This window comes from Chenopodium quinoa, unplaced genomic scaffold (genome assembly GCF_001683475.1).
Source record: "Chenopodium quinoa cultivar QQ74 unplaced genomic scaffold, ASM168347v1, whole genome shotgun sequence".
NCBI lineage: Eukaryota > Viridiplantae > Streptophyta > Magnoliopsida > Caryophyllales > Amaranthaceae > Chenopodium > Chenopodium quinoa.
The window spans coordinates 6,765,883-6,793,868 of record NW_018742418.1 but is presented as its reverse complement, the minus strand read 5'-3'; the positions used below and the strand labels follow the sequence as shown (position 1 = coordinate 6,793,868).

At 35.2% G+C, this 27,986-nt stretch overlaps 1 protein-coding gene across 1 annotated transcript; it reads left to right on the top strand.

Moving 5' to 3' along the window:
- Positions 1–10,386: 10,386 nt before the first annotated feature.
- Positions 10,387–27,759, top strand: LOC110711862 (ADP-ribosylation factor GTPase-activating protein AGD3-like). Its single transcript, XM_021890308.1, has 19 exons — positions 10,387–11,091; positions 14,614–14,690; positions 16,261–16,361; positions 16,652–16,722; positions 17,627–17,689; positions 19,902–19,946; positions 21,153–21,218; positions 21,326–21,373; positions 21,498–21,593; positions 22,098–22,139; positions 22,602–22,817; positions 22,913–23,044; positions 23,138–23,362; positions 23,475–23,561; positions 23,646–23,981; positions 25,095–25,240; positions 25,322–25,415; positions 25,572–26,062; positions 27,219–27,759. The coding sequence occupies exons 1-19, from the start codon at positions 11,047–11,049 to the stop codon at positions 27,331–27,333; spliced, it is 2,496 nt and encodes an 831-aa protein (XP_021746000.1). The 5' UTR covers positions 10,387–11,046; the 3' UTR covers positions 27,334–27,759.
- The last annotated feature ends 227 nt before the right edge of the window (positions 27,760–27,986 follow it).

Below are 27,986 nucleotides of genomic sequence, written 5' to 3'. Positions count from 1 at the left end.
GAGTTTTAATAACATTATATTCATTTCTATATTTTTTCGAGAGTGAGGAATAGCGAGAGTGGTTAGAGCTTTCCTCCCGATTCTCTAAACATCAAAAAAAAAATTCTATATTTTTTCTTATTATATACATTTCTATATTTTCCCTTTTTTGTGTGTGTGCATATACTCCCTCCGTCTCCAAAAGTTCGACCCTTTTGGCCTAATTTTAGTCCCAAAATGTTCATCCCATTTGCATTGAAATACCCTCCAATTTGCAATAATATTTGTGCAAAATTAGTTTCCCCATGCAAATTTTGCTTTTTCGATATGCTTTTATTACTTTCTCTTTCTACTTTTTTGCAATTCCCATGTAAATTTTCCTTTTCAATATACTTTTATTAGCTTCTCCATACACTCTTATACTTCCAACTTATACCCGCGAAATCAACCCAAAAGGGTCGTTCTTTCGGAGACGGAGGGAGTATATAACGCTCAAATTCACGCATGATGAACCACTGTGATTATTTCAAACAAATTAGATGATTTTCACCAAAAATCAAGCGTAATTTTCTCTCTCTTCAACCTCACTCTCATGAAGCATTTTCTCTCTCCTCACGCCATTTTCGCTAAAAATCGCCATTGATAACTACTCGTCTACTAAAAAAACTACCATAAATTCTCTTTCTCGTTTGTTAGTTTCTTCTGGTGACGAAATTACTCATTGATTTTCGCTCGTTTTGAAAGAAATTACTCGATGAAAGGTCGAAAAACTAGGTACAATTTCAAATTTTTAATTTATGCTAGATTTATACTGTTGTGATCATCTTAGAGGACTATGGAGTTTGAACTGTTTTTTTAATTTGATTTATCACAAAGTTGTATTTGCCGACGTTTAATTTTATTTTTTCAGCTACAATTTTGAAGTTTATCCGATTTCTCAAGTGCAATTTCTTCAGCGACAATGAATCCCTCATTAATCTGCAATATCTGGCTCAAAGCTAGGTATTATTAGTATTATATAAGTTTGATATTAGTTTTTAGCTAAACAATTGAAGTAATTAACAATTCTTTGCAAATTAATTTTGTATGATTATTCAATTATTATTGTTACTGATTTTTGTGTAAAATAATGAATTATGAGGAGTATTTGTGAGATGTTCGTGCTTGAATTTGACGTTTTTTTTTTTGCTACATTTTTTTAATTGAATTTTGGATATTGATTATGTACTTTTTAGAGAGATGATTACCTATCTACTATAAATGGGTTTAAGCCTTACAAAAGTAGATACAAAATAAATTAAAGTAAATCAAATATTTCTAAGAGTAAATAGAAATCAAGAAATTGCTATGAATGCTTATGATATAAGATTCAAAACCTTCTGTTATATCTTATAATCTTTGGACAAGTGAGCTTGAATTTCTAAGTAATAAAAGCAGATACAAAATAAGTTAAAGTAAATCAAATATAAGCTTGAACTCCCATTCGACCTGCTGCTCTCCAAGGGCCTCCCTTATTAGCTTTTCTGTTTTCTATTTTCAGTGCTTTATTGCTTTCCTTCTAGTCTAGTTGTTTTGGTTGCTTTACTTCTGGGTGACTGCATGATTGCTTATTTACTCCACTAGCATCATGGCAGTCAATTTTGGGTCACTACTATGAACTACTCAAGGTGTTTTTTTTACCCTATAATGTTATATAAGTGTTAAAAAAATGAGCTTGAGTTTGAAGCTCTACAATCAATGATGCCTTTGTACACTCTATATCACCCTATTAATAATGGATCCAATAGTTCTTAGATATATACAGGAAGTGTGGCACTTCTGCAAGAAGACCATTCTGCCTCAATAATACTTTAATTTCTATGTTGATAAGGTTGGGTTTTGTTTGTTTTTTTGCTGCATTAATAATTTAATAATGATGCATTTGCTGCATTAATAATTTAATAATGATGCAAGCAAAGTTTTTCTTTTGTTGATTGTTCCTATAAGTTTTTATTGCATATTAATAATTTAATAATGATGCAAGCAAAGTTTTGTTTGTGGTATTCTTGTTTTTCTTCTACTTTATCAACATTGTTCTCATCCGATCAAAGCTCTACTTTATCAGCATTGTTCTCGTATGAGGAGAAGTATATCTGTTCTCTCTAGAAGTAAATAAAAAAGAATATAAAGTAAATAAGAAAAGAATTTAAAGTAAACCTATTAGCTCAAGTGGTAGAGCACTGTGCATATGCATAGAGATGTAGGTTCGATTCCTACATAGGTTATCTCTAAAAGTAGATATAAATCAATTTGAAGTAAATCAAAATAACTAAAAAGTAACTCATATTAGCTCTAAGGTGTATAAATAATTATTTGGATTTTAATGATTAGTGACTATGACAACTTTGTTATAGCATTCATTAACTTTCATATCCTTACATGATGAGTCAAGTTATTAGATAGAAGTATATTGAGCTGTACAATACCAAAAGTAAATAAAAAATTTCAATAGTATATGTATAATGATTGGTGATCCATAAGCTATTTTTTGCTGCAACTTTTCTGTTTTTACTTTCGATTTTCTTATACCGCCAAAATATGATGTTAGTAACTAAAGGTGAACAATAAATTAAGGTACACAATATATCTCAAAAGTAGATACAATAAACTCAAAAGTAAATAGAAATATTCCAAAAGTAAATCAAAATAGCTCCAGAAAGAAATCAAAAGTAGATCAAAATATCTCAAAAGTAAATAACAATAACTTAAAAGTAGTTGAAAAAAAAAACAAAACTCATATCTACTACTCCCTCCGTCCCCAATTTTTTGCCCAAACTAAAAAATCACTTTATTAAGGTTTGGGCAAAAAATGGTACACATGGGTTGACACAAATATCAATGAGGAGAGAGATAGAGAGAGTGCAAGTGGAAAAATATGCCAAAAGTAGTATGGGGCAATATTTTAGGGACACCTAAAAAAGGCAAGTGGGGCAAATAATTGGAGACAGAGGGAGTATCTCTTAATATTACACAGCAAAACCATGTCAAAAAAATATTATAGCAAGGGAGGGAATAGCTTATAGACAACTCACTTCTACTATCTCTGATCAAAGAAACAAGAAAAATATGAGGTGAAAGTAAGGTTTTCATGTTAAAAGTAAAGAAAACAATAACAAAAGTAAACAAAAATGTAGAAATCAGATTTTCAAACATCGAAACATTAATACTTCGTATAGAATGAGTCTAGTAGCCATATTATACAAATGAACCTACGTGGGATTCGAACTTACATCATTGTGCATTTGCACAATGCTCTACTTGTTGAGCAAGTAGGCTAGTGTATCAAAATAAATATAAATCACTCTAAAGTGAATCAAAATATTTCAAAAGTAAGAAAAAAAGTTCTAACTAGAAGTAAGAACGTACAGTAATAATAAAGAGTTAGCAAGACCAAGATTGATGCTAAATTGAGACTACGAACTGCAACCTTAAACGTAAACGTAACGCTGTTTGCTTTGAGAAGAAATTGGTTCTAGTTGAGGATATTTTTCGCAGGGCGCTTAGCATCATAGGTTAGTATGAAAAAGCAAATGAAGGTCTTCCACCTATTATTAGAGTTGCTGCTATTGTGAGGCGAAGCTTGCTGCCACCTTCGGATGCAGCTTGTTTTTTCTAACAATGCTATTGGGCTTGGTGGAGTTATGCGGGATCATGTAGGTGATGTGCTGGTGGCGACCTGTTGTGTGATGCACGACAGCTTCGAGGTGGTGATTGCAGAAGCCTTTGCGGCTCGTCATGCTCTTTCAAACGTTATGGAAGTTGGTTTCCTTTCTGATATCCTTGAAGTGGACAACCTGAAGCTCTATAACTATCTGAACAGGGGCGGAGCCAATTAAGGGACATGTGGGGACACTTGTCCCCCCATTTTCAAAAAAAAAAAAGAAAAAATAATTAAAAAAAAAACTGAAAGAAACACGCTGAGACAGAAAGAAGAAGAAAAGAAATTGCAAAATTAAACCCCAACTTTCTCAATTCTCAATTTCTCTCTCTTCGAAGTTCGAAAGTTGGAGACTTGGAGTTCTCAGTCAGTCAGGCTTGTCAGCGGCACTTCGTCCGTTTGTCGGTTCGTTCGCGTCTTCTCCCATCCAGTGGCGGTGTCGGGTGTCTTGTTGTCTTCGGTCTTCCGCCCTTAATTGTCTCCGCCCCTGCTCCCGTCGCCGGTTTTGTTCACCCAAATCACCAGTTCGCGATTTGGAGTTCGACAAACGACAGTTCGTGTCGCCGGTGTGCGGTGTCGGTGTCGGGTGTCTTGCTGTCTTCGGTCTTCCGGTCTTTGCTAAACCCAATTCACCCAAATCAATGGAGGTATGTAAATCTGAATTTCAACTTATTACTTGTTTAATTGATGAAATTGTTGTATATATCAACTTATTACTTGTTAATCTTGTTTAATTTCGATTGAGAATTATTGTGGATTTGACGATTTGTCGTTTGTGGGTATTGAAGACGAATTTCAACTTATTACTTGTTTAATTGATGAAAGTGTTGTATATATCAACTTATTACTTGTTTAATTTCGATTGAGAATTATTGTGGATTTGTCATTTGTTGATTTGTGGGTATTGAAGTTTTGAACTTATTGAAAATTGAAATGTTTAGTCTTTGAATTATTGGTATTGAAAATTTGTTTTATAGTTTATTATTTTTTTCCCCTGTTTTTGTGAATTTAAATTATTGAAATGTATAGTTGAATTAGAAATTTAGAAATTAGAATCTTAGGTTTTGTTATTATGTAATGATGTGGTTGTGGAAATTGATATATAATTTTCAATTGAATTAGGTAATGTCAAAAGATTCACCAAATTCAAACAAATCCAAGGCAACTAAACAACCCGATCTTCGACAATTCTTGTTTAAAGGTAGAATGCCTTCCGATGTAGGCTATAAACCTACCCTTAGTACCGAAATGGGTACGTTACAGGAAAGAATTACTTCTACAAAAGAAGGTTCCATAACTTCGATTCAAGCAGTTTATGTACCTGCGGACGATTTGACCGAAACTCAATGAAAATGAGTCTAATAACTCACCTTCATTAAGCTCCCCTCAAAGTCAAGAAAATGGTATCGAAATGGCTGGTTCAAGTAATAGTAATGTACCATTAGAGGAAGATTCAGTGTACGATTTTGTCCCCCCAAGTTGAAAATCCTGGCTCCGCCACTGTATCTGAAGAATGGCAGAGTTGAAAGCTCTAGTTTTAGCCTTATTATTAGAGACATTTTACATTTAGCTAGACTTTGTAATGTTATTGAAATTTCTTATGTAGGAAGAACTGGGAACATTGTGGCCCATTCTTTAGCTAAGTGTAGTGATGACTTTGAGGGCATGAGAGTATGGAAGGAAGAAATTCCCTCATGCACCTCTGCTGCTCTCATGTAATCCCCGTATTTTTAAATATTTTATAAATGAAATTTTATTTTATTTATAATATTTATTTGTATTTTTTCAGAATTTAATTTTCAAATTATTAATTGGGTTAAAAATTATTTTAGGCTAAATTATTTTATGAACCTATATCCTACAATCCATTATTATAAAAACAAAGTCTAACCCATTTGTTTATTTAATTGACCCATTATTTCATTAATTGACCCATTATTTTCATGAGGCCCAATTCTACCCTACAATTCTCTCCTATAATTACCCCATGAATCCCCAATTTTTTCCCCACACAAAAAGGTTAGTCTTATTTTCTTCCTCCTTTATTTCTTATTATTTCCATAAAGCTTATGTAATTGATTTTTGGGTTTTGGTTTTTATTGCTTGAAATTAATTTATTTAGTATCAAAATCATGTTTTTGATGTTTTAAACTAATAATTTCAGATTATAATTGTTGTTTTAATTTTCAGATTTTGTAATTTTAAACCTAGGGTTTTAATTTAGTTAAATTGGGTTTTTGGGTTCTAATGATCAATTAATTTGGGGCTTTTGTTCCTATTGAATTTCTAATGATAAATTAAGCATAAAAACAAATTTTCAGTTTTCCGTACTCAACTTATGATCTCCGTTCTTAATTTTTTTTAATCACGTTTAGATTCTAACTCGTCCGATTTTTACAAAACAATAGTATTTTTCGTGTGTAAAGAACGTTTTAATAAAAACTCACTACATAAAGTAGTGAGCACCACCCTCTCATGGCCAAATTCACCTTCTAAATATGGTTTTCGGGCAGTTTTTGATTTTTAACGAAGGTTTAATGTTTAAAATAAATTTTCAAATTTTTATAAAGCTCTAAACTAGCTGTAATTTCATGAATTAGTATGTATTTCAAGGTTTTTATGTAGGAAATTTTCAGAATAATATATAAGCTTTTAATTCTAGCAAAAAGGAAGGTTTTAAAGTGTTGTTGAATTAAATTTTGAAGGTTTTAAAGTAAGTTAGTATTGTCGTAAATTATATTTCTTGGGTATTGATTGAATTATTATTGTCTGGTTTAGGAGAGGACTTCGTAGAAGGTGGTTTCTAGTTCCTAGAGTGGCCAACCAACTCGTTTACTCTGTTAGGATTTACAGCGATTTCAATCAAGAAAACACTTAAAACAATGTGTGGGAACAAATCCTAAAATATGATTACGATATAATTGTAAATGTCAAATACAATTCAATGTATCACAATCAAGTGTTAAATATATCTAAGAAATTACTGAAAAATTACAAAGATTGCACTAGTGTGAAGATGATCAAACTTGTCTTTCCTCAAAGCCGTTAATTCCAAGCATGAACATGAGAAAACCGATGTCCCGTAAGACTAGTACCTTGATACACTGTCAAAGGCGTGTAAACACTTTCCTAAAGAGGTTTATTTACCCCACACGGTGCTTGGGTTAAACTGAAAATCCTCTTTGAGATACAATTGACAACAAATTTCGTTCTTAGCACTAGAATTGAAATAAAGATGATCAATTCACCAAGATTGGATTAATTGAAAGAGTTTTTCTCACAAAAGTTTGCAAGAAATTTGAGAGAAAATGTGGAGAATTCTATTTGGAGTGATGAAGATTAATCCTCTATGTATCTTCCTTCACGAAAACTGATCTTTTAATAAAAGACTCAACCGTCAGGAAAAACCGCAAAACAGGGAGGAACGGGCGCGACACAGGAGGCGCGGGCGCGCCTCCCAAAATCTGCGAGATTCCACAAGAAGGTAGTGAGGGGCGCGGTTTAGGCGCGACCAGCAGCGCGGGCGCGCCAACCACACCCTTCCACTTTTCAGATTTCCAGAGAGGTGGGCGGTTTAGGCGCGCTCTCTGTGCGGCCGCGCCCAATTTACGCGGGTGCTCTTCATGGTTGCGAGCGCGCAACCATTAACACTATAAATATTCAACATACTCAAGGTACGTACAAGGATATGAAAACCTTGAATCTAGAAGCATGTTTAAGGACTTGGAAGACTTAGAATCATGTTAGGAAACTAGTGGATTGGTTGGAATTGTATAGTAGTAAGTTCGATTGGTGAATAATGTGATGATTGGTTTTGTTTCATGTATGAGAATTGCGTATTAATTTATCTTATAAGCATTATTTATGCATTAACTTGCAATATGAGCTTAGAGGCAAAGGTACGTGAATATGTGAAATGAATTATTTTATTACTCGTTCATGATTATTGAAGTGGAACGAGTAAAGGGAAAATTAAAGTCTTATAAGACGAGGTTGAGGATTGAGGTGCCTTATGCACTTAAGGTGTTTATATACCGAGGTAGTTAAATGATTCTATAATGAATATTGTTTGTCACTAATAAATTAAGAATTGAATTGGAAACTTGAGTTGTGTGAATGATTAATGTTTGATTGATTGTATTATTTTGCATTTGAGTCATCACCAAGTTTAAACTGGTAAATCACGTAAAGTGCAAGAAGGATGAGCAATAAAACTCTGGATTTGTGCACATCTGGAGTAATGACAAACAGGGGTTGGGGTACATGGGGTATTAGTCGTGTACTTTCTAGAGGCCGTCTGATCTACGAGTCTCTGGTTACAAATGTTTTTCTAAACTATAAGGAGTTAGATGAGATCTCATACTAGCTATGGCCACGGAGTCGCGCCCGTCTGCCATTGGATGTTTATTAATGTTTTCGAAAGGAGGCATGGGGTTTTTCTTTTATTGATGTTCCGAAATGGAGCATGGGGAGACAACCTTGTCTATTGCTTAATCCAACCAATGAATGAAATGAATTATTGTTTGTAATTAGTGAAGTCTTAGTAATGTTAACAGTTGAGGCGTGTGTGTTTGAGTCAATAATTAGATTGTGTGTGTTGATTGATTTTTAGTAACATGTTAGGGATTCTTTGTTATATTTCGCAACTTGTATGTACTCAGCATTGCTGATTGCGTGCTTTTGTATGTCTTTTTCTTGGTCATGGCATTCGCCTTTTCAATGACCCTGTAATGATCCAATTTTTACACTTGTAATATTGGGGAGCAGATTAATTACAGGTTTATACATCATTAGAACTTGCATCAAGGTGGTGGGATTTTGAGTGGAGTGTTAGTTGGATATTTTCACAGTTTATTACAGCTCTTAAGTTGGATTTATTTTTACTCTGGTTTGATTTATTTACTACTTTTATTGGGTTTTGAATAAGGGCCTTAATGGTTCCGACTTGTAAGACTAAATTTGGTTTTGATTTTTAGTTTTGAAACTTATTGATAACTAAATTAGTTTTTTCGCTGCTAAATTCTGAACTAGCTTTAACGTTTGAACACGTGGCGGTAGCACGTCAGTAATTCTCTTGCAAATTGATAAAGGTATTTACAGGTTTTTAAGAGAGAATTATTGGGGTGTTACATCTCCTCTCTGATCTTTCAGAGCTTTAATTCAACAAAGTGTGCTTTGTGTAAGAAAAAAAAAAGATACTATTCCACCAGAAAAAATTCAGAAATTACAATCTCGATTGCTCATATATTCATTAAAAGTAAAGAAACATAACTCAAAAGTAGACAAAATAACTAAAATGTGATGAGCATGTTGCAGCAAAGCAGCCAACACAACTCGCCCAAACAGCCAAAACACACCATTCTACTACCCTCATCTGCAATGCCCAACAATTGCACTCAAACACACGCACAAGTGCACACATATACATACATTGAGCAAGTAAAATAGTGTAATGTAGCAACATAATAATGTGCAGCATTAGAAAGTGCAATCAATCCCATACATCATAACAATTCCAAGCAAATAATTCACAAAATTGTAGTCTCAACAAATGCGATCACAAGTACGCAAACATAGAATTGTTAAACCTCTAATACGAAGTATATCAATCAAAATCACATAATATAAATTTAAAATTTAAATTAAACAGTACAAAAAACACAACAACGATAATCGAAATCAACTTACTTGTTCATAAGTGGCATACAAATATTTCCACCAAAAATCTGTAGATTTCAACAATTGAAATTAAATTTTGAAACGCAGACATTGATATAAACTATAATTAGCAATCGAAATTGCTAATGCACAAACATATACTTATAAAGCAAATATATCAACTAACAAGTAAGAAAACCCTAATTTTCGCAATATAAATTGCAAAAACTGATTTAAAAAAATAACGAATTAAATTAAGAAAATTAAAGCAATGATAATGATGATAAAATTAACTTACCTACCAGAAATTTGCTCTTACAATGAGCGAAGATGAAAAAATGGAAGCCGATTTGCAAAGTTGAGGGGCGAACAATCAGAGAAATCGAGAGAAGATAGAAGAGAGATTTTTCAGGAGGAGAGAGAGAAAGTGAAAATAGATATAGGAAGAATTTCGGGTAGTCATTCAAAGCGCAAAATGACTATTCTACCCTTAATGAAGCGGGTGAGATGACAACCGTTAGATGATGGACGATCAACGGTCCAGATGAGTTCTTAGTTCCTATTATAGACCTAGGTTCTCACATGATCTCGATTATATATATATATATATATATATATTTTTTTTTGGCCACTAATTTTTCTCAGTAACTATCTAGGACAATTCACTATATTATCAAAGCAACTATTGAATAAGGCGTAAAAATATCTTAATTGAACTCGACAATTCGTTGTTTATTCGTTGAAGCTATTTGACAAACCATTGTAAATCTATCATACCATGTAGAGCTCAACCATCATCATGAAGCCTTTCAACTAATTTGAAATCAAATAGAAAGCAATTGAGTAGCTAACTTGATAGCTAATGTAGGAAATTTTGACACCATATCTCGTGCATTATCACAAATATATGTCTGTAAGTATTTGTACAAAGATGGAGAATTCCGATTCTTACTCACTAATGCAATCGCGTTAGTGAGTACACGGGGAGTATGATTTAAAGAAAAAGAAGAAATTTAGATTGAAAAAAGGGGTAAAAGGAGGAAAAGTAGGAGGGGGTATGGGATGGGTTGTTAAAATAAAATAAAACAAAATTTGTAAATGTCTCTTTCAATCTGTCTCCCTCTTTTTCTTTTTAGACTTCTCTCTTGGCTTTGGCTTTCTCTTTTTATTTTGTTAGTCCTCTCTTTCACATACCCTTTAATTTTTTCTTGTTCCTTCCCCCAATTTTACAGGTTTTAAACTTTAAATGCCATCAACTCACTCACTCACTTACTCACCCTCTCTCTATATTTAATTAAAAGCATAATCATTTCCAAGCACTTGCATTTATTGCTTTTAAGCTCAACAAACAAACATTTCTATTTTTTTGTTTTGTTTTTTGTAGTACTGTAGTAGAACTGGTACATGATTTCACTGTCACTCAAAACTGCAGTTGCTGCATCTGTTGTTTGTTAATCCAGACATATATTCGCTCCGCTGTTTCTAGGGTTTTCTGGGTCCTACTGGGTTTAGGGTTCCATGATAATTTTCTGGAAATTTTACATTTTTAAGCTTCTTTCATTACATGGGTCTTTAAGGGTATACTTTGATTCTTAGGGATTTGGGGTTTTTTGTTCTGCGATCTTGCTCGATTTTCTGGGTTTTGATGTGGAGTGGGGTTGATTGAGTTTCAATTTGGGTGAATTGGATCATTTTATTGCTGCCCTTTAAACATGCATTTCGGAAAGCTTGATGACTCTCCTATGTTCCGTCAGCAGGTTTGTTTCTCCCTCCTATGTATTGGGATTAATTTCTTAGTTTGTTCTTGTTTCTGAAACCCCGATTGTTCGTTCTTGTTTGTTTGTTGCTTTTAATGTAATGTTCATAGGGGTTTAAGCCTTTAAGGGAAATATGTATGTGGCAGAATGATTTGTAATTCTCGAAGGAATAATTATTTCAGAAAGGGAATATCTTTGATTCCTGGTTCTATTCATTACTTGTTGCAATCCTCGTTGCAACTCTATGGTATTCCCAATATGATTCATGATATAACAACTCGTTATAGTGCATACATCTGTTAAAATACCCCCTCCCTCCCTGTTATAGTGCATACTCGTTATAACACTCCATCATACATCTGTTATTGTGCATACGTTGTACTAAATACATTAACAACTCGTTTTGTAGGTGGCAATGAATAGAGGTAACATAAATAAAATTTTAAGTACTGCTAATTTACCCAAATTAACTCTATTTTCTTTATAAATTTTCATTGCCATCCATTGCTAGTTAAGGGGGTAGTATTGGGTAGTAAAGACAATTGATAAAGAAAAAAATAAGGCATAAGTTTGAGGATTTGATTGCATACCATGGACATTAGGATGATGCTCTCCTTGCAAAATACACTTAAATCCATTATAGTTATCACTTTTCATTCTAACAGGAAGGGAGGGGGTATTTTCAGTTTTCGAGTGATACTGTATATTTCATCTCAGAGGATATTGATATGTTTAAGAAGGTGTTCACTCTCTAGGTGTTTTAGTTTGTTTATGGCCTAAGGTATAGTAGTCTACTATTTTGGTCTCAACTTGGGTTTCGTGGTTCACATGTCTTTGGCAATCTTGCTTCCCACTGACTTAGGGTTATCCTATCTAATATCTAATATCTTGGGGGTTCTGTTAGGGGGTGATCCTAAGAGGCTTTCTTTTTGGGATTAAGTGATTGAGGTCTCTAAGAGTTAATTGTTGGAAGAGGGCTTTTTATCTCATTTTGGCATAGGATAAATCTTATTAAATTTTTGTTTGTCTAATTTTTTTTGTTATTATCTTTTCTGTTTTACGTTGTTGGCTCAGGTTACTAAGAAATTATAGTAGCTTATGAAGGACATTTTATGGTTGGGGGTTTGATGGGGAGTAGAGGGATCACTCTTGTTGCTTGGAGTTGGATTTTTAATGAACATTGGAGTAAGTGATGTGGTGTCCAAGAATTTTCTTTAGTGATTTATTTTTGGGGAAGTGGTAGTGGACTACTCTCTGACATAGGGTGATCAAGAGTAAGTTTGATACTTTGCTTATACCGAGTAATTCAAATTGCTAGGCTGTGTCGCCTGGGTTTCATAACTAAGCTTGTGGAAGTTTGTCTCAAAGGTTTTCTCTATGTTACTTCCCTTGATCAAGTATTGGAAAGACAATTAGTAGGAAGCAACCAACCTATAATTCATATCCCATCTCTCTATTTTATCTCTGTCTCATCATGCTCCTATTTCGCCACTTATGATGTAGGATTGGCACTATATATATAAATTCTGTTGCTTTCGCTGCTAATGGCTTAATGTAGAATATGGCTTGTTGATCCTTCACTGTGAGGGTAATGTTACTATACTGTGCCAACTAATTGGTTTGGTTTGAAAGGGAAGTTCCAGACTTGCCTGTTTCTTTGTTGGGCCATATGCAGTTTTGCTAGTTTGTTTTTGGGAGCAGAAAGGTGTTTTAGTGGATGTGGGTTTATCACTACTGTTTAGGTTAGAGGATGTGGGTTTATCACTATTGTTTAGGTGCTTTGGTTGGAGTGTAATGATCGTCTTTTCTTAACAAGGGTATTTTGGGATCTTATAATTATTATGCATCCTTGGTCAGGTCACCTATTTCAGCCTCTGGTGTCTGTATTTAAGTTTGTTATTCCTTATTTTAAACGGAAGCATAAATAATTTATTCTCTAATAGGAATGAGCTATTAAATTGACTATTTGATGATCAAGTGAATTGCATGCTGACATGATGGTTGAGGATGAGGTTTTATTTTATTTCATTATGCTGAAGTGATGCAGAACATCATATGGTAGTAGTTTCAATCAATACCATTCGTAGTCCATTGTGAAAAGACCATGTTCAAGGATTCTAATAATCATAGGAAAACCCATCCTCAATGAAGTAAAATCATTACTAACAGTCTATGAGGGCCGCTATCTTTTTACTTTGCCAGCAGGAAGAGTGGAAGACAAACGAACACGCTTCTTGCATTCTTATGCTTCATGATGCTTGCCTGTTGGAGAATGATGTCTTTATGTGGTGTCTAGGAAAAACAAAAAATAAGGTGTTGTAAACTCTTGCCAGCTGAAAACTAATAATAGTTGATAGGCTGCAGTTTTCTGGAGGTGGGAAGAATGGTTGGGGAGAGGGCCAATAGGTTAGTGCTGGAGAAGGGGGAGAGGAGGAAGACTGCAGTTGGCTGGAGAAAGGAGAGGGAGAGGGGAAGGGGTAATTTTTTTTCTTTTTAATGGCCAATTAGAATGTGACAGGGTGGCCCTTTTACCTGCTAATCCAGTCACCTTAGACTTAAGACCAATTTCAAAACATCTCACCTTAACTTAAGGTGCTTTAGGAACAATTGACTTTAGATGGTTGTGGGAAGACAAACCAAAGCTGGGGTTTTCTTGTCAATTTTCCATACTTTTTTCCTTCTAATTTATTTGTTTATATATTTTACAGCTTGCTTCTCACCAGGTAGGAGATTGGAGTGGTTATGGATTTCATTTGGACTCTAATAATCTCATTGGAGAGAAAGAGTCGAGCTATTTCTTTTAATCCTAATGCACCAAATTAGGAAGTTTAAAAAAGTATAAAAAAAGGAGTAGCTCTTAGGTGTATGCCTTGTCCTTTATCCTCAATAATCTATTTTCTTATCTTAATTATTTAATTTACTTGCACTAATATTACATAGACTTAATATTTGATGGTGATACCTCTATCCATGACTTTCAGACACACTGCTGGTTTGATGTAGCCAATTCATCCTGTGATGTTGCCTTATTTTCAGATAGTTGCTTATCTCAGTCCCTAAACTATGTATTCACTTTTTTCAAGTGGTTATTGTTATTTAATTAAACACACTTTCTAACAAGCTGAATTGTGAAAGTTATATTTTAGCATGTAAAACACCTTTTATCTCTTTATACTTGTCATTTTCTTGATGCATTGTACTTGAGGTATGTAATTAGTTCTCTCTATATCATTCCTATTTACCTATGTACTAGCATATGATAGCAAGTTGAAGAGTTGCTGTTCCTTTGCATATGATTGCATATAGTACTCAAACTCTACATTTTGCCTCAAGTACCCATGTTGGATCCTTGGTATTGTGACTTGGGTATCGATATTTCAACACTTTATTTTGATCTTAAATCATGTCACCTTTTGATTTAACAGCCGAGTTGGGACTCTTGGATATTTACCTGTGTCCACAACGAGTAATAAAGTCTGAGTAACATTGTGACTCCCGTGTGTTCTTCTGTTGGTGATGCAGCTGCAGAGCTTGGAGGAGAGTGCTGAATCATTAAGGGAAAGATGCCAAAAATTCTACAAAGGATGTCGAAAATACACGTATGTCTGGTCTAAATATTACAGTGATTGTAATTGCTCTATTTTGATGAAACATGGAGTTTTTCCCCTGATCTTATCTTCATCAACTCTTTGCTGAGCATCTTGCATGTGTTATGTAGTATGTAGTATTTTTTCTCCCTGCTTTTATTGTATTGTTGGTAATAACATAGTTATACTACCTCCGTTTCCCAATAGTTGCATCTTTTGACTTTGTACACTATTCTTATACTAACTTTGACCCATATTTTAATATTTAAAAATAAATACCATTGTTTTAATTGTTGTTTAGTAAATCTTAATTATTTATTTTCATAATGTGATATTTTCTATAAATTATAATTAAGGATATTAATGGTCAAAGTAGTGCATTGACAAATATGACTAGTCAAAATGATGCAACTATTAAGAAATAGACTTAACTTTGTGATTATCTCTGAACTAAATTTGTCACTTTTTAAATTATTATATATCTTTGTTAACCAATACTACATGGTAATTGACATCTCATTGTGCATTGAGGAATAAAAATACAAAAAGTACTTTGCCTCATCCTTGAGAAGAGGGTATTGGGATAATAACTTTATTCCCTCTTCTCCCTATTAAGCGATGCTTAGCTTTAGCCTTTTAGTGTTGGTAGTTTTTCATTTGATTTTACTGTGTCCTCCTATGATGTTTATGCCTTGTCATAGTTTGCATTTATGTAGATAAGAACTTTTGATTTTGTACATCATAATTTTAATTCCATCGATATGTTATAATTTCTAGTGTATCTTCAATGCTATGTACCTCTGTACTATGGTTTTCTGTTATTTGTATTCATACTACTGAATCCAAATACGAAGATGTTACATCCTATGTTCTACATTACAAATGTTTAGGATGTCTCACTGCTTACTAATGATTGGTTGATTAATTTTAAAAAGTGCCTTAGGTGAGCCTAGGCACAAAGCGCAGTCAGGCACGAGAGCTGGCGCCTTGGCTTTGCCACGCGCAAACTAAAGGCGCGCACCCATGCGCTTTATTCTAGGCTGCTTTTTGCGCCTTTGCGTTTCATGTTGCACCTTATGCTGTATAGTGCCAATAACTGATGTGTATGATTATTTTTTTCTAAGACCCCATGTTACTTTGTAACGATTAGATTTACTGTAATGTTAGTGGAGAGAGAAACCCCATACCCCCCAAAATCAAATTGAAGAACCCTAGCAATCGATCACATGGCCCATTCACCTTTTCTCATAAATCCTTTTTTGAACTTATTTAATAGCAATAAATATTTTATTTATTTATTTATTTATTTATTTATTTTTTTAATATAAATAAACTGTGCCTCACCTGCTAAAGGCGCATGCCTTTGCCTTGTGCGGTTGTGCCTAGGCTCCAAGAACTTTTGCACCTTGGTGCGTCTCGCTCCTTTTAAAACTAAGATTGGTTGCTGAAAATTATATTTTGAATTATTATTTTAAGAAACAATAGAACGACAATGCTGATGTAGAACCTTTCAATTTGCTCTTGTTTCTTTGTATTTACTAGGTTACTCAAATATAATATGTTTATTATCCAACTTTTGCAGTGAAGGACTTGGTGAGGCGTATGATGGTGACATTGCTTTTGCCAGTGCTTTAGAAACATTTGGAGGAGGGCACAATGATCCGATAAGTGTAGCTTTTGGTGGTATGGCAAAATTTATTCTATTGCAGCTATATTGTTATTCAAATTATTGTGTCCTTTCACATCCCCATTGGTGCATTCTTTTTTATAGAATCTGTGTGCAGTCTAACTAATACATTGATGTCAGTCCTTTAATTGTATTACAGTTGTCTGTCTATCTGACGAAGGAAAAAACCCCATGATTTTGTTAGATTCTTGCCTTCTTTTCATGTTTATCATACCTACTCGTGTGTTTGTGGCAATAACAATGTGTAGTTTATAGATTATTGACTGGGAACAACAATTGAATACAGGTCCTGTTATGACAAAATTTACAATTGCATTAAGAGAGATTGGGACTTACAAGGAAGTACTTCGTTCTCAGGTAAATGTTGCAAGTTACCAAGCAATTCCATGGTGTCATTTGTCCGATTATGTTATTGCATAGCACTTTGTTTGGATAGAGAGAAATGGAGGGAAAGGAAGAGAAGAGAAAAGGAAGGATGCATCATCCTTTCTTTTGATATCTAATGCATGGAGGGAAAGGGAGGGAATTGGAAGGATCCATTTTCCTTCCCCTTTTAATAAACCAAATCCCTCCATTGTTGGAGAGATTTGGAAGGAAAATGGAAGTTCACCTTCTCCCTCCTCTCACCTCCCTTTCCCTTTCCCTTCCCCTTCCCACTTTTTCCTTCCCTCCCTATCCCTTCACTATTGTTATCCAAACATAGTGTAAAACTCTATGCAAAGTTTGATCGATTAAATTGGAATGGAGGGAGTATGAGTTGTGTACTATTCTCCTCATCTTATACATTCTCATTTTGTATGTATTTGTCTAAACAATAATGTTTATTTTCATATAGAATCTGATTAAAATTGATTCACTATTGTTTTTGTTATAGGAAGGTACTGATTTTTACTGATTAAAATAGATTTATGATTGATTGAAACTGAATTATATACAATATTCAATTACACACACGCACGCATGCGTGCACCCGCACACCCCCGTGCACACACACACGCACACACAAATATAGAGTAGAGAATAAGGCCTTGGTACTTCAAAGTGGAGGTCAGGAGCTCTACTTTTATTACTAATTTGAAATTTCAATGATCCAAGAGTTCAAACTTTAATGCTTATGTTGATGTGGAACACAGATTTTGCTTTCTCAACTTTACTCACTTCACAGTTAGAAAGCCTTTGTAAAGTGGGCAAGTGACAGCCTTATATTCATGCTGTTTAGTGTTGTCCTGTTTTGTTAATCCGTTTGATCCTTTTTTTCTAGGCTGAGCACATGCTTAATGACCGGCTGTTACAATTTGTCAATATTGATTTGCATGACGTAAAGGTATGATGCCGCCCTTTTAAAATATTAAGCAGATTATTAGCTGTATATGCCAGTGCTAATATGGACTTGATATTCGAATGAAAGTATGGTATCAATGATTAATGTTTAAACTTATTGTGGTTTAATGTGCATGTCTTGCCATATAATTACTATACAATTAGAGTTTTGCAATTGGTTTCACATATATTTAATTTTTTCTAAGTCATCTTAATGAACGGCTGTTATTAATGCTACTACTTCTGTTCTTGAGACCCTTAGAGTTAGGAAATAACTAGATGGAAGCCCAGAATTAGAGTCCTCAATGGATATCACGACTGTAGACCACCTGATTCAAAAATTGATTTACTAGTAAAAGATGTGATTTTTTTTTCTTGGGAGCCAATTTTCAGAAATACAAAGCATGTCAAGGGGAGTATCCCTGGTGGCTATTTATCATCTAAAGTTTTGGCAGTGGGCCCCGTGGCTGATTCGACATTGCCTTTGAGAGGCCTTTTTGTATAGGTTATATAGCTCATTCTTCTTATGACTGTTTTAGGGGATTGGTGGAATATCTTGATGAAGATTGGCTATTAATCCTGTGGCATAATGGTAGTGGCTCGCAGTGACACCAAATAAAGTCTGATATGCCTTCATAAATTGTACAACTCGTGTTGGAACTGGCCTTTTGTACTCATAGGAAACTTTGGAAAATATTGTTGAGAGCTTGGCTGATTAGAAGCCCAAAAATGGATGTTATGAGTCCTATTTTAAAGCCCTTAGTTGAAGTTTAAATCTTGTTGGAGGTTAGCGGGAATCTCATTGGTTTAACCAACGAACATGTGATCAAGATGGGCTATCTTTAGTGAAGATCAAAGTGTTGGCTGGGAGACTTTTAAAAACCGTGTTGGAAAATCTTGGACAGAATGAAGATTCCAAGTCTTTAAACGCTACCATAGAAGTTCCCTTTGAACTATAGAAAATTTGGATCAAGAATAGCCATATAGATTATTAAAGCCCTTCCAAAAGGTTATATTATTCACACCTATGCGGTCCTTGTAGGATTTGGATTGAAATGGGGTGGAATTTTCTTTTGTTCCCAACACAATGAATTAAGCCATAGAAGATTTCAGGGAGATACTAGGCTCTGGTTTCCACATAAGTCATGGTTAAAAGATCCCTTCCTGATACTGGATATTTGGATAACAAAGAGAGAAATTTTTTTGGGATTAGTCTTGTTCAAGTATCATAGATGTTACATGATCCAACATTACTTGAACCCAACAAGAAATTAACTTGGCTGATCTGGTTGATTGGTCTACACAGCCACACAGGTATCCCATAATTTCTCCAAAGAAGATCAAAATTTGTTACTTTAGGTGATGTTTACAATAATGACCTTGTTCATAATTTCTCCTAGGCTTCTTGCAAGAGTTTAAGCTTGTATAGGATAGATTGGGCTACTCTGGATGATCCAACATTAAAGGTTATCAGGAATTCATTCTAAGGCTCAATCAACGGAAATGTTTTGGCGGAAATTGGAGTAGATTCTTCTTGAAGTTTTTACTGGTTAGCAGCACCATGTATGACAGTAAACCCAATATTGATGTCGTGGTGAAAGCCATAGTCAAGCTGCAAAAATCCGTTCTGGACATAGTAATAAATTGGTGAATCATTTGAAAACCCGCTCTTCTTTGGGTTTCTTACTGTACACAGATTCCACATTGATGATCGTGGGGACCAGAGATGTTTCCAGAGCCAAATTCTCCTGGAGAAGCTTTTTTCAAGTCTACTTGTCTATATATCATTTCCATAAGACCTATGTTTGGTGCTTTCTTCTAAACTGATAGATAAAATTTCTTCAACACAGTCAACTGCCACTGACTTCTGTTTCCCACATGTTCATCGTTCTTAGGAACATCTGGTCATTGTTTATGTGGGACACTAGCAAAGGGAAGTCAGAGGCCTAATTCTCGAAACCTATAGGCGCTTGTTCATAATTCTGTAACATATGGAAAATCAGTTTTTGAGATGAGTAGAATTAGATTTAGGTTTATGCTGTAGGAGAATCTCAATTTAGTTACCAATTTGAGATTATGAATCATGATCATGGTTCTGTTACTCAGCTCAGTGGAATACATTGGTAAGTTCAGGCATCTAGACAATTTCTTAAGGCACAGTGGAGTACTTAGGTTCAGCTTCTTCATACTATTCTGAAAACTTTTAATTACTGCAGGAAGCGCGTAAACGTTTTGACAAGGCAAGTCTTGTGTATGATCAGGTTTGTGTTCTGAACTTCAAATGAAAGCTGCATTGCTTTATACTTATTTTAATATATTCAAGTATATTTTCTGTGAGATCAGCTAGGCTCTAGGCCCAAAAATTCGTTTTATATTTTTTTTCCCTGAACAAGTGTGGTAATCAATCTATCTTCTATAAACTATATATTGAAAGACTTAATAAGAATAGTGAAAATTTTCATCAACGAGGCTCTTCTCAATCTAATTGAAAAGAGGAACATGCAGTTATTTATAAAAAAAAGCCTTTTATGGCATTGGAATGATGATAGTGATTAGATTTTAGTGATCTAATTGTGGAACAAGGGTCGCATAATTAGACAAGGCCTATGAGCATTAGATTTTCAATATATGTTGGACAGGGAAATATAGTTGGTTTTGCTAATTATGATGGAGAGTTCATTGAATTGGTAGTTTCTTTTTGGGCACAAGTCATATAGGTGGTGGACTGGTCTTTGCTTCTGACAAGCCATTTTGACTTAGCTAATAATTAGTTCATGCAATAAACTTTTGGAATATTCTATATCATCCTGATGGAGTTTGCAATTTTGCATTATGAGATGTAACATTTGAGGATAACATTATGAGTTAATCTCCGTAATATATAAAATAAAAAAAAAACCGTTGTCTTATGGATAAATACCCCTTTTGCTCTGCATTTATTTATTAATGGTTCTATTTAGACCTGACAATCGTGCCGTGTTCGTTTTCGTGTCGGAAATTAAACGGGTTAGAGAAGGTCAACACTAACCCGACCCATTTAATAAACGTGTCGTGTCCTGTTGACCCAATTAATTAATCATGTCAAAAACCCTTAACACTGACCCGCTTTTTTCATGTTCGGTTCGTGTCGTGTTGTCGTGTTGAATTGAAAAATATTAGTCTTGTTCAATAGATTTATCAATAATTCCATAAATTATTGGGTTTTTATATTAGGCAGGTTGAGTCGTGTTAATTTCGTGTTGAGAATCTCAACACTAACCCAACCTGTTTAATTAAACGTCGTGTTGACCCGTTTAATTAAACTTGTTGAAAACCCTTGACACTAACCCGTTTTTTCTGTGTTCGGTTCGTGTTGTGTCAGTCTTTGCCAGCTCTAGTTCTAGCTGAAGTAGAAAGAAACTGCTTTTCTATATTGCTTTCAGTTAACTTCTACAATAGTAGTCTTGACATGTTTATGATTGATACAGGCTCGTGAGAAGTTCTTGTCACTTAGAAAAGGAACAAAAGGTGATGTTGCTACAACCTTGGAGGAGGTATGGGTTTTATTTATTTTTAATTGAATATTTTCCAGAATCTTTGCAATATGGTCGTTTTTGTTGTCGTCATCTTACACTGCAGTTTTGATTTTGCCTGAAAATAGGAGCTGCATCAGGCAAGATCTACATTTGAGCAAGCTCGCTTTAATCTGGTATCTGATCTTCTGTTGTTCTTTTGTGTCCATGATTTAATGATCATCACCGTCTGTTTATGTTTTTCATATGACTTTATGTTTATTAACTCATTTTGTGTAATCTAAATTTTATTGGACCTAGGTGACTACTCTTTCTAACATTGAAGCAAAAAAGAGATTTGAGTTCCTTGAAGCAGTTAGTGGGACCATGGATGCACATCTGCGTTACTTCAAGCAGGTGCTTAATATAATCCCTTTTCTTTTTAGATTTATGAACGAGTGTTTAATTCTTCTTGCTATATACCTTTTAGAAAATTTTCTTTGATCACTCTTTGAAATATTTGGTGGAAGGGATTCCTGAATTGGTATTTTTGGTTAGGAATATGTTCATTTCCAATGTAATAAAAGTTTCTCTATTCTCTGGGTTATGGGTTATAGTGGACTAACTAATAATAGGTAATCTTAGTCTTCCTGGCTACAAATTAAGGGTGGGATCCTCTTTAGAAGTAATGGAGTGTGATTTAAAGATCAAAATGCTCTAGATATTATGAATAAGAGATAATGCAGTTAGTAGGTGACAGATTTATTAGCTTTCAAAAAAAAAAAAAAAGGTGACAGATTTATTAGGAAGATGAGATTTATGTTAATCTACATGGAAAGATAGACAGGCAGGGTGGTGGGAGAATGTATAGGAGGCTTATGAATTGCTCATTTCTCTCACTGTGAACTCTGTCTCTTATAGGGTTATGAACTGTTGCATCAGATGGAGCCGTATATTAATCAGGTTTGTTTTTATATACCTCTATGAAGTTATTTGTAAGTATATTGATTCTCCCCCCTGCTTTCATTCTGTTTGTCATCTTCTACTTTGCACTAATAGCCTCACAACAGTGAAACCCAAATGGTTTGCTGTAGTGGTCACCTCGCCCTTTCCCCATTAGTTTGTCATCATTTAATGTTGTATCAGTATGTAGTGAGCATACGTAGGGATTTTTTCCTATATTGGTATAAATAAAACTTCAATGACAAAAGCAACTCATCAACATGCTGTTGTTAAGTCTATATATGTCTTCCATTTCATTGATTCACTTTATCCCTGAACAGTGACATAGTGATTCTGATATCTAAATGATGTGAAGGCTTGTGTAGTGTCAGAAATTATATTAGCACTCTTGGTTGGTATCTTATGGTTGGTATTGTGTGCTATCCATATCTTTATTTAATTTGTAAGCCTTTATTGTTATAGGTCTTGACATATGCTCAGCAATCAAGAGAAAGGTCCAATTATGAGCAGGCAGCTCTTAATGAAAGGATGCAAGAGTACAAAAGACAAATTGATCGAGAGAGTAGGTGGTGCTCTAACGGATCTAACGGGTCTCCAAATGGTGATGGTATACAAGCTATTGGTAGAAGTTCACATAAAACAATAGACGCAGTTATGCAATCTGCCGCAAAGGGAAAGGTAAAATGGATACTCTAAATTTTAAATGGACTTTGTTCAACAATTTGTCTGAACATTGTTATTCTTTGCTTTATTGAAATATTTGCTCTTTTCAGGTTCAGACCATAAGACAGGGTTATCTCTCAAAACGTTCATCTAACTTGAGAGGTGACTGGAAGAGAAGGTTTTTTGTCCTTGATAGTCGAGGAATGCTTTACTACTACAGGAAAGAATGCAGCAAACCATCTGTAAGTAAGCTGGATGGACTGTTACAGCAGGCAGAACATAGTTTTCTTTCAATGCACCTTTTTACTGACTGGTTTTATGAAATTTGTTAATAGAGTTCTGGGCCTCGTAGTTCTGGTCAGAGGAATAGCTCTGAACTTGGGTCTGGATTGCTAAGTCGTTGGCTTTCTTCACATTATCATGGTGGAGTGCACGATGAAAAATCTGTTGCTCATCATACTGTCAATCTGCTAACTGCAACAATTAAAGTTGATGCTGATCAGTCAGATCTACGGTTTTGCTTTAGGATTATCTCACCAACAAAGAACTACACCTTACAGGTTCACAGATGTTTCAGTCCAAAATATGTTTAGATTTTCTGGTCAAATTAAGATCATTGCTAGTGAGAACAGTTATATAATGCTAATTCCCATCAAACGCTTCCAAATACAGGCGGAAAGTGCATCGGATCAAATGGATTGGATTGAGAAAATAACAGGAGTCATTGCTTCATTGCTAAGTTCTCAAACCCCTGAAAGGGTAAGCCTGAGTTGGGATGTTCGAGCCAGCTTGTTTCTTCATCAGTGTCTGCTTACTAATTGTTCGGAGTCTTTCATGTTTCAGTGTATGTCTGCTAATCATATGGGAAGTCTTCATCGATCTGCTAGTGAGAGTAGCTCCATCGAAAGTTCTGATTTTGATCATGCTGCAAATGAAGAGAACACATCTGAGAGGTGCCTCACATCTGTGCATCATGACCGTCCATTAAGAAGTTCGCTGCAACAACGATCATTCATGAAGTCTGAAAGGCCAATCGAACTGCTGAGGAAGGTTGGTGGTAATGACAAGTGTGCCGATTGTGGTGCCCCGGAACCTGATTGGGCTTCCTTAAATCTGGGATTACTTGTCTGCATTGAATGTTCAGGTGTTCATCGGAACCTTGGTGTCCACATATCAAAGGTGAAATTTTATTTTATACTAACTGATTTGTATTGATTTACTTTAAACATATGCACTTTGTTCCCATTTTTTCTTGATTGTCACCTATTACTTTGACATAAATGCATATTCCAATGATTGTTACTAGCTGCATAAACTGGACTAGGACAGTAGGATCCACCCTTTTTCCGTTTTCTTTTTTTCTTTTTTTCTTTTTCTACCTTGTAAGTTATTAGAAAACCACCTCTTAACTAGTTTATTGGTTGGAGATAAGACTTTGCGTCTTGAGCATTGTTAATTCGCTTGTACAAGATTGGGTAACAGGAACTCAATTCGGTACCTAGTATTGTAATAGGCCAAATGTATCACTTTCCTGTGTTAGTTTGCCTTTTTTCGGTTTGCGAGGGGATGAGCGAATTTGATAATTTTAGTCTAGAACTTTATGGTTGCTGTCATTGGCAAGGCCTTGGAGTTAAATTTGCATGTTTTTTCAGTTCATCTTAATTTTAGCAGGATGGTTTAATTCTGAGTGTCAGCTATGTTTTATGAAATGTTAGCTTCAGTTATTGTTTTGTTGTTGGCTTGTCTGATGACTGAATTGTATGAACATGTATTAACATACGGAGTAAGGTCCATAACCCAATTTTGACTGTTAGGTATACAAAGTAATCTAGCTGGCTACTTTAGCTTATATTTGGTCAAATATTTCTTACATACCTTAAAGTTATCTGGTATGAGCTCTATAATTACTTCATACTGGACTATGTTTCCCAGGGTTGTGTTTTTGATGGTCATGATGGAAATGAGAACTGATAAATGTAAATGCTCTTGTGTATGCATAATACAGCTTAGATGCATGAACTAATCTGAAACTCGATAAGGCATTGATATTATTGCCGTTATCTTGGTTGGTTCCAAATGAATAACCTCATTTCTATTTCCTTTTTTTTTTTATTTTTTTTATTTAATAAGAGGAAGGGTTTAGGTAGATGGTAGTTGTTTGTTTGTAAATTTTTTATGAAAGGAATTGTAGTTTTTCTGGAACAATGACTGCACATGATGATGCAACCAACTTGTACATATTTTTTGCTTCCTGGTTTTCTTTATCTGTTTCCACGGCTATGATTTTTATAGGTGAGATCACTTACACTCGATGTTAAAGTGTGGGAGCCCTCAGTCATATCATTATTTCAGTCTCTGGGAAATTCCTTTGCTAATTCGGTATGGGAAGAACTTTTGCGGTCAAAGGGTGCTTTCCATGTTGATCTTTCATCTGCAAGGTAAAGATCTCGCTGTTTTCTGCTAAATTATGTGTCATATACTCGTATAGCTCTGCTAATTGAATTCACTTTGTTCTGAAGTTCATTGAAGGCTGATAAGTCACAGCAGCTTTTCATCAGCAAACCTAGTGCTGCTGATTCAATAGCAATAAAGGAAAAGTTCATTCATGCAAAGGTCACTTAACCTGCCCTTATCTTCATTAATATTTTTGTACCCTATTCTGGATTTGGAGACATCATGTGATAAAAAAGAGCATGCACTATGTAGTGTAGATTTGTCACTTATGAATTCAACTGAAATTTTTTATATTCTGTCTTGCCGATGAAACAGTATGCTGATAAGCTTTTTGTTCGGAAGCCAAAGGACACACAACATCTTCGACTATTGGCACAACAAATCTGGGAAGGTGTGCGTAATAATGACAAAAAAGCGGTATATAGATATATTGTGAACTTTGAAGCAGACGTTAATGCGGTGTATGATTTGACATCCGCAAGCTCTTCTTTAACCCTTGCAAAGGTAATGCGGTTGCCAGAGCCGACCAGCCATGGACCCAACATTAGTCAGTGGACTGGGGACTTGTCATGCAAGTCCTCTGAGAGCTCATCTAATGTATCTGCTGAAAATGAGGTACTGAGCATGGAGGATCTAGATGGATGCTCCTTGCTCCACCTTGCTTGCGAATATGCTGACATAGGCATGTTGGAGCTCCTTCTGCAGTATGGCGCAAATGTAAATGCATCTGACTCTAGAGGTCAGACACCACTTCATCGATGTGTTCTGAAAAGGAAGGCAGTAGCCGCAAGATTGCTTCTCACAAGGTGATCTTTAAATTTCTTTCTGCATTAGCTGTTATGCTGTCTTGTGTTCAGTTAGAAATATCTACATAGTGGCCTTGTATTATTCAGTTTTCCAAGTTGTACCTATTGTTTTTGGAAGCTATACACATTGCCCTTTAGGTCTGTTGAGTGAGTAAATTGTACCTTTTCTATTGAAGCATTAATGACTGACAGTAGAGAGTTGCATTTGAACTAAAAATTAAATCAAAACCCTCCTTTTTGTTGGATGTGGTGCCAGAAAGTTCCAATGGCAGCACAATGCTGCTGGTTGTGCAATGGGGATGAGGAGAAGAGAAAAAGATGCAAGATTGAGATTGGGGAAAGAGATTGAAAGCAGGAGAGGTGCGATAGGGGTTGGGTTAAGTAGCTAGTGGAAGTATCAAAGAGGTGTGGAGAGAGAGGAAGGAGGAGGTTGCACCAGCAGCTGAGGGGGGTGTGTGACTTTGCTGGATCGCCTGGGTGTAGGTGGGCAGAGGTTGGGTTAACTCCTAGAGGAAGGAGGAGGAAGGTGGAAGAGGGTATGAAGAGTGGGAAAAGGAGGAAGGAGAGGTGCAGAGAGAAAGGAGCAATTGCAAAGAGGGAGGAAGGTGAAGGTTGCATCGGTGGCTAAGGGGGGTAGGTGGGGTATATTTGCTGGGTGTGGTTTGGTTAAATGGCAGAAGGAGGAGTTGCAAAGAGGGAGAGAGAGGTTGATAATGTTGTTTTTCAGTGAGTTGGTGGAGCTTGCAATAGAGGGAAGATGATGGATAACAGAGTCCCCCCGCCCCCTCTATTTTATAGTTTGGAGCTTGCCTATATAAGTTCCTTTGTGAAAACAGTGTCTTGATTCTCTAGAATCTCTTTCCTGATTTAAGTTCACAATTTGGTTGTAGTTCCTTTGCTTTGTGTACATATTAAAGCACTTCTGCTTCTTGTAGCTCAGAAGCAGAGAGGTTTATTTGCATTGCCTAAATGTGTGTTTCTGTTGTTCCTTTGAGGACATCTGGTACATGTGTGTCTCTGTTGTTCCTTTGAGGACATCTGTTAAATGTATGCTTTTGCAAGTATCATGCTGTCTGTAGGGGATAATTTTTGAACTTACATTTCATAATATATTGTATTCTTACTGATGTATGTCTAATTTGTCGAATCACATCAGGGGTGCAGATCCGCAGGCTGTGGATGGAGAAAATAGAACCCCTCTTGATACTGCCAAGGAGTCAAATTTCGATGATCCCGAGGTACTTTCCTTGTTGTCTGATTCAAGAGGATAGAAGTTATATGAAAAGAGTTTTGGTTTTTTGGAGGAGAGAAAAGAAGAGAGGGAAGGGGGGGGGTGTTGTACTATATTTTTGGAGCTGGTGTTGCTGTATTTAAGAATAGGTTGTGTAGAGTTGTATTTTCTTTTTCTTTTGTATATTTTCATGTTGTTCCTAACTGGAGAATGTTGAGAAGCAGTTTGAGTGCATAACAAGTGCTGGGGGAACTCAAAATATATTGTGCTTGCCCTAGATCTTTTGAAAGCACTTGGATTTAGGTGGTTGTGTGTACAAATTTTTTTTTCCCTCTTTTCTTGTGTTGAGGGGATCAATTCTTTTCTAGAGTTGTAGTTTAGCTGGTTGTTGTTCTACCATGTATCTAGTTTGAATTTTTTTTTTTAAAAACTCAGTAAATGAAAAGTGAGCATTTTGCAGAACTACTATCCATTATTCGTTGCCCAGAATTTCCTGTATAAGCCATTTAACTTTTGATAGGCCAATGGTCTGATAAGAGCATTCAGAATTTGAGATTCTACTGTAAAGCATTCTCCCTAGTCTGGCGTGAAAGCCTGTTAAATATACTGGGCGAGTAATCTTCAGCCTTTTGTTGGCTTGCATTGTTTTTGTTGTGTTATGAGGCTATGTTTTGGACTTATGGGACATTTGAT

Coding starts and splice junctions, on each gene's coding strand:
- LOC110711862 (XM_021890308.1), top strand. CDS start 11,047: ATGCATTTCGGAAAGCTTGATGACTCTCCTATGTTCCGTCAGCAG. Junction 14,691..16,260: donor AAAGGATGTCGAAAATACAC/GTATGTCTGGTC, acceptor CAACTTTTGCAG/TGAAGGACTTGGTGAGGCGT. Junction 23,562..23,645: donor GTTCTCAAACCCCTGAAAGG/GTAAGCCTGAGT, acceptor TTCATGTTTCAG/TGTATGTCTGCTAATCATAT.